Source organism: Malus sylvestris, chromosome 10, assembly GCF_916048215.2.
Source record: "Malus sylvestris chromosome 10, drMalSylv7.2, whole genome shotgun sequence".
NCBI classification, from domain to species: domain Eukaryota; kingdom Viridiplantae; phylum Streptophyta; class Magnoliopsida; order Rosales; family Rosaceae; genus Malus; species Malus sylvestris.
Window position 1 is genome coordinate 23,225,462 of NC_062269.1, and position 7,583 is coordinate 23,233,044.

The 7,583-nt window shown below is 40.0% G+C and overlaps 2 protein-coding genes across 2 annotated transcripts; both read right to left on the bottom strand.

The window, feature by feature from the left end:
• Window positions 1-981: 981 nt before the first annotated feature.
• On the bottom strand, window positions 982-2,820 carry LOC126585376 (uncharacterized). Its single transcript, XM_050249786.1, has 4 exons — window positions 2,580-2,820; window positions 2,310-2,407; window positions 1,796-2,053; window positions 982-1,423 (listed from the first exon to the last, which is right to left on the bottom strand). The coding sequence occupies exons 1-4, from the start codon at window positions 2,698-2,700 to the stop codon at window positions 1,247-1,249; spliced, it is 654 nt and encodes a 217-aa protein (XP_050105743.1). The 5' UTR covers window positions 2,701-2,820; the 3' UTR covers window positions 982-1,246.
• Window positions 2,821-3,490: 670 nt separating this feature from the next.
• On the bottom strand, window positions 3,491-7,365 carry LOC126585372 (pentatricopeptide repeat-containing protein At1g62260, mitochondrial). Its single transcript, XM_050249780.1, has 2 exons — window positions 4,114-7,365; window positions 3,491-3,833 (listed from the first exon to the last, which is right to left on the bottom strand). Exon 1 carries the CDS (start codon window positions 7,192-7,194, stop codon window positions 5,158-5,160), a length of 2,037 nt encoding a protein of 678 aa, XP_050105737.1. The 5' UTR covers window positions 7,195-7,365; the 3' UTR covers window positions 3,491-3,833; window positions 4,114-5,157.
• Window positions 7,366-7,583: the final 218 nt, after the last annotated feature.

Sequence of the window (7,583 nt, forward strand, 5' to 3'; positions counted from 1 at the left end):
GGGAAGGGATTCAGTGATACAGATTACTGGGTGGCCTTTGTGCGGAGGCCTGGAGAGCGGTGATTCAACTCCCAGATGCAGGAAAATGAAGTGGGTTTGGGTGTTGAGGTTGCGCGAAGGATTGACCGGGCAACAATTGAGTGACATCATCTTGCAAAGTTGGTCAAGATGGTGATGGAAAAAGAGCAAAGTAAAGAGAGGAGGAGAAAAGCCTGCTCAGTTAAAGAGGATGGAAGATCTCAACCAAGAAAAAGTTTGTCCATTCGAAGAAGTAGATATCGGAATGAAATCATTCAGATAGAAGGCAAGGAAACAATGCAATAAAAATAGAAAATAACTGAACACTAAACACCTAAGTTTAAAGACAGCACCCACAAGGGATTGCTCACGTTTAAATATAGAGTAAACTGCCGATTTGCCCCCTGAATTATCACCCAACTTTCGATTTGCCCCCTGAACTTTTTGATTGGAAAATTAAGGACTTAAACTAATTTTTTTGGCCGATTTCCCCCCTACCATTAGTTTTTCATAGATTTCATCCAAATTAACGTTAACTCTTATCGTGTGCAAACCACGTAACTCTCATTTGTGGACACAAGCGTCATTTCACTAGACATTCAGACAAAAAAGCTATAGAATCACACATATTTGCATAGGTTTATATTTTAGAAATCTAAGGTTTTCAATTATTTTAAAGAATGAAGCGACCGAACTACCTACACATGTTGTGCATATGCTTCCATTTAACAGAAATTTGGATGGAATGAATGAAAAATTAACAGCAGGGGGCAAATCGGCCAAAAAAATTAGTTTAAGTCCTTAATTTTCCAATTAAAAAGTTCAGGGGGCAAATCGAAAGTTGGGTGATAGTTCAGGGGGCAAATCGACAGTTTACTCTTTAAATATATAGCGCAACAATTTGCAGCAGACAATCACACAACAGTATACTAAAAAGGATAAATCATTCCACAGTTTAAGAAGTCATTAAAAATTCAGGCATTGCATTCAGATTTGCACATTGTTCGACAATACTATACATAAGCTCCAAATAAGAGTCATCTTAATAAGCGTTTCTGCCGTTCAAACATCTCTTACTAAGCCGTAAATAATCTAGAGAATACAATGCTGAATTTTAGAAATGTGACCTCAAGGATAAACCTAGACAGTGACATATACATGTGAAGACTAAGCAATGGTTCCAACATAATATCACAGTATATACATACTCCTGAAGCAGTCGATCCACTCATTGGATGGGAAATATGTCATCATTAGCATCATCATCATCCATCTCCAGATACTTGAAGTTAACAGATTCCCATCCGTTACCTTTGTAATTAAAACCTGGACTCACATAGCACTTCATCTCATGAAACAGGTTCAAATTATCCACGAGCTTATGAAATGCATTGCATCCGCAACACTGCAGAACCAGGAGAAAACAAAACATAACAGTTAGGTTCTTATCAACCATATCTTTTCCTTTAGCCCAGTACACTCATAATACTCGATTAAATGCTCAATTCAACCACAATATAATTTATTATCGAAAACTCTTGAATTACTTGTCCAAAGTCACCACCAAAAGATGCTCTGTAACGTATCATGTAGTTTTACCCCAAATTTGATACTCACCTCCCCCAATTGCATTGTTTAATGTTCTTAACCAAATCAAATTTTTCACCTTTACCTACCTAACCTTTCCCCATTTGAAATCATATAGAATACACAAAAATTAGGACTTAGAAAATAGTCCGTCAATATGTAGCACCATGATTAAAGCCTAATTTACTACCTGCACAAAGACGGTGCCGTCAGTGTAAGCATGGGGGTTAATTGCCCGCGTTGTCCTCTGCCCACAAATGTTACAAGTAAAAGCCACAAGCATCCTCCGGCGAGGCGATTTTGTGAAGAGAGACCAGGGAAAAGTGGAGACATTCTCCGTGCTCGACTCTGTCTGAACCCCAGCAGGGGCAGGAGGGCCTTCCATTCCAGAACCTGTAGTCCACCCTCTTCCTGTTGCCGCACCCATCACCAGTCCCATTGCCGCATCCTAACATCATGTTTTCGGCAAATCAATTTTCATTCAACACAAAATAAACAATCAATGCTTATACATAACAAAACAATCATCACCTCAATCACTTAGACAAGTTAGTTAATTATTAAATGCATAATTTTATGACAAAACACATAGATTTCGCATGAATATTTTGGTTTCTGATCCTTCCCTGATTTCCTCCACCAATTTATCCAAACAAAATAAATGTTTCAAAAATAAGAGCTTGTGCAATTGGGAGATAGAGTACCTTGGAGAGTGGTGAGAGGGAGAGATGGCGATTGCTGAGAATCGGAAGGCGATTGATTTCTTTGGAATCCGATTTCGGATTGGACTCGTTCTCGTTTCCTGAAACCGAAAATCTCCACTCCGATTAGATAAAACGACAAATTCCCGTGTCTGGTAGCCGGAAAATCCAAGGAAACTCGGAATCTCAAACCACTCTCATAAAATTTCTAAATTTCATTGATTAATTGGCAACCAAACGAAGTATAAGAGGGAAATGGAAGGAAGATTTTACCTTTGGAGGCGAGTGGGAGCTGAAAGGGTCGTGAAGGGAGGGACTTTCGGGGGGAGAAAACGGAGAAGGAAGAAGCGGACGACGTGATTGTAGGAGAAGCCGAGCTGATTAAGGCTTCCATGGGAATCTGCAGAAAGCAGCTGATTCCAGAACCTCAGACGAAGACGATGAAGATCGATGACGACTCAGTGAGTCGAGTCGGAGGGTTGATAAAAGTCGTCGTTGAAAAAAAAAAATATCGCGGGAGTTACGTGGACGTGAGGATTTAGCATCATTAGCTCCTCCTGGGCTGGGCCTGATGGTCAGTTTGGGTCAGGTTCTGTTTTAGGATTGGAGGCCCAACCGGCTCATTTTGCCTTATTTAGCACATATGATGTTTCAAATATTTGATCTTATGCGCCGAACTCATTTAAACAGTTGAGCTACAAGCGTCTTACTCATTTTTTTTTCTTTATTGATACAAAAGATATTTGACAAGGGGATGTCAAACACATGACCGAGATCTAAAGGAAATGTCTTTCTTTGCTCTTTCTTTTTCCAAAGAACTTATTGATATAATTCATCCGCTAAAAATTTTAGAGCTCGTTTGATGCTTGGGATTGAAATAAATTGGACACCTCATAAAATTTAAGATATTGTTGAGGTACAAGTGAATGATTTTTCATTATGCGGGGGTTAAAACAGGATAGATATGAATAGAACATATGTCTTCTAATCTTACCATTGTGAAGAGAATTGGAATCGATAAGTTTCCTTAATGAATAATCCATTTTCCACCTTCACAATTTTTTCATTTCTTCCTACAACGCAAATTATTCATCCCAATGGAATCCTGGACTCCATACTAGACCTTAGTGTTGTTCACTCAAGTTGGAAAAAGAAAATGATATCCACTCTTAAACTCTTTAAAGTGAGACGCAAAAAGCGAGCTTAAGAACGCTAGATTAATACAGAAAACAAATACATAATCTTCAAATTCATGCGTAAATCGAAAATATTAGAAAACCACAAATGAATAAGAAAACATGAAATATAAGATAACCTTCAAGAAAACTTGTAGCGTGGTTATCATGAACATGACATTCAAACGATTCTCCCTACATGGTCATCTAAATCATCATCTTCGTCATCGTCATCATTGTCGTCGTTGTCGTCGTCGTCATCATCATCATCATCATAAAAAATATCATCTTCGGAAATATATTCATCATCATCCTGACTAGCATACCACAGTATTCAACTTTATAGAACATCCTGCAAAGTCCAAGAACCACCTGAATCACTAAGCGATATCGAGGGATTAGAAAGATATATGAACTCAGAATTGTATGGGACAAGAAGTTGGCTCTGTTCTGAGAAGGCCAATCCTCTAATTCCCACTTGTACGTCACCAATCAAGTGGATGATCCATCCCATTTGTACTTGCATATATCAAAAAGTTGAGTATATTCATCAGCACTTGGCACTGCAAAGAAATTTGAAACAAAAGCACCAACAACATCACCACCATGCATTAAGAACTGGATGGGCTTACCATATAAGTTTGCTCATTGGCATCTGGAAAGACTCAACGAGCCATTACATTTTGAAAATCTTCAAGTCACAAAAATGCTACAAAAGGATTAACAGATCATTACAATCTGTAGAGCCTCCAATCAAGTCTCTAGCTGAAAGGATCTCATCCTCATCCTCTGTTTTAGTTTACCAATTTTCGGCTTGTGCAAGAACACGTAACATAAAAGAAAGCATAAACCGTAAACCCTCTTAAATAGGGCCTTATATGTAAGGGCCTATCAACAGAGCCTAGGCCTTACATGTTAGGCCCTATTTAAGAGGGTTTGGGGTTTAGGCTTTTTTTAACTTCAGTTCTTGAAGTTAATTTCTCTCGTCTTGAGATGTACAGAAATGAGTAAGCCCCCGTAATTATCAATCTCGTTTTCTGATGCCATTTTAAAGTACAATAGCAAATACACAGCTGACTGGCCAGTGAAAACTTCATAAAATTGCTCCTATAACTCAAATGTATGGCCAGATTACTCTGAGCAGTATCGAAGGTAACAAAACCCAAGACCCATTAGACTTTTCCATCTCTTGATGAGTACAAAAAGCATTCTTGAACTCTCTGGATGCATTTCTGTATATCAACAACACCTTTAAGTTTGGCTCTCCCACGAGACCGCAGATCCTATCCAGAGGAGGGTAAAAGGAAAATACAGTTTGCCAACATCCACGGTTCTAGAGTAGATAGACAACATATTTACCGTACTTCAGCGGTAAGGACTTGGCAGAGGTTAAATTAACAATGTACCCGCTTCTCACCTGTTTCCGTCACCGATCTCAAAACTCGTCAGTTACTGACTTGTACGCCAAATACGAAGAAACGGCAAGGTCTTGTTAAACATTACAGTAGCAACATGTATGCTTCATATCCATCAGATTGACACCTGAAAAAGTGTTCATACTATTCATCGAAGCTCATTGCGTCTGCTTAACCCAATTCATACCCAGTTAGCCCACAGCTGTCTTTCCAGTCCGAGTTTCTGAATAACTGACTTCATGCAATCAGCTCAGGAAAATCCTACAAATTGGAAGACTCAACTCGACTATAGGCTGCATGCTTTCTTACATTATTCTTTTCCATCATTGATCTCACGTCTGCTGCATCATCCCATTGTCCAACATCAGCATACATATTGTATAACAGTACATATGGAGCTGAGCTTTCAGGTTCAAGTCTCATTAATGCTTCAGCTGCAACACAGGCCAACTCTACATTGTTATGCACTCTACAAGCACCTAATAATGCTCCCCATACAGCCTTGTCTGGTTCAAATGGCATGCTATTGATCAAATCCATGGCCTCCGCAAGCTGCCCATTCCGACCGATGTTGTCCACAAGGGAGGCATAGTGTTCAACACTTGGCTCAATGCCAAATTCATTAATCATGGATTGAAATTGACTCCGGCCTTCTTCAACTAATCCTGCATGAGCACATGCATTCAACACTGCGATAAATGTTATATAAGTAGGCTGTACCTTTAACCTCTTCATCAAACTAAAAAGTTCCAAAGCCTCTGCAGCAAAACCATGAGATGCATAGCCTCCAATCATTGCATTCCAAGAGATCACATCTTTCTGCAGTTTCATTTCATCAAAAATTGTCTGTGCCTCTTTTATCGCACCACATCGCGAATACATTGTTATGAGGGAGTTGTTTATTGGCATATCTGCAATAACCGTCTTTGCCACCAGCTGATGAATCTGCATGCCAAGATTTAGATCCACCAACCCAGTACTCACACTGAGAACTGAAGACAAAGTGTGTCTATCAGGTTTCTCTCCTTTGAGTTGCATCCAAGAAAAGAGATTGACTGCTCCTACAAAGTCCTCATTTTTCTCATACCCTGCTATCATGGAGTTCCAAGTGACCAGGTTCTTTTGGGGCATCTTCTCAAAATAACCACGAGCCAGTTCTAAAGAACCAACTTGGGCATAGCCTAAGATCAACGAATTCCATGAGAGTGCATCAGGATTTGGCATTTTACTAAAGAGGCTAGAGGCCTCTTTCATATCTGACACATGAACATAGCCACTGATCATGGTATTCCACGAAAAGGTGTCTCGTTCTACCATTTGGTCAAAAAGCTCCCTGGCAGAAACAACATTTCCAGTTTTCACATAGCACATAATCATCGAATTCCATGACACAACATTTCTCTCAAATCTCCCATTGCCCTCCTTTCCCTTCTTGTGTGAAAAAGGGATTTGATCAAAAAGCTTCCGCGCCTCATCAACCCGTCCTCTCTGACCATAACCTGCAATCAACGTATTATAAGCATGCACCAAATCTTCTCTTCCATCATCCTTATTCCCACACTCGATGATTATCCTCGCAGCTTCATCCAGTTCGCCATTCTGAATAAGCCCCGAAACAAGCGCACTGAGCGAAGCCCCGTCTCGTTCTGGCATTCTCTCGAAGAACTCAATTGCACGCACAACTTCACCATTCTGTAAAAACCCAGTAATCATTGCATTCCAAGAAACAACACTCCGCTCCGGCATTCTATTAAAAAGGTCTAACGCCTCAGCCATTCTCCCGTTCTTAGCATACCCACTAATAATTGTGTTCCAAGAAACGCAATCCCTTTCTGGCATTTCATCAAACAAAATCCTCCCCTCCTCAATGTACCTACTCCCGCGACAAGATATATACCCCGATATAATCAAATTCCAGGTTACAACGTCTCTCTCAGGCATTTCGTCGAACAGCTTGCGCGCCTTCGCCATCTCTCTGCGTTTTACGTACCCAGTAATCATTGAATTCCAAGTCACCACATTTCGTTGAGGCATTTGATCAAACACTTCCCTGGCTTGGGCTATGTGACCGGTTCGGATCAAATGGGAGATCCTTTTGTTCAATGCGAAGAAATTTTCGCCGTCTCGGGTCTGAGTGGAACTTCTGGGTTTCGATGTTGAGGCAAAACGAGAGGATACGGACGCAGGATTGGATATAGGGTTGGCGAGTGGACGAAGACGGAGACCTTTAGGCACAGTGATGAGTCGGAATACGACGCCGTTTGCATTGCCGAGAATCATCCTCCGAATGAGAGTCATTGAAGGACAGCGTCACTCGAAAGTTATAACTTAATTGCATGAAAGCATTTGGCGCGTACAATTAAGAAAGCAAATTTTTTAAACAATGGGAACATATATATACGCTCGGTTGCACTTAAATTTTGTTATAGCGAACCGCTCTTGAGCAGCCCCCTCAAGGCTGTAAGTAGGGTGATTGTGCAATTACATGTTATATCACACAAAAGGATGCAATTGCATTTTATGATATCAAGTTTGGATTCAATTACAATCTCATACTTCATTTTCAAATATTAAAATGTCATACACAAACTTGTAATCTAATTATAAATTACAATATCAAACGTATGTTAGTCAAAATGTTAATTTGACTTTTAAGTAATTGTGTGCCAAGGGCATCACTATTTTGC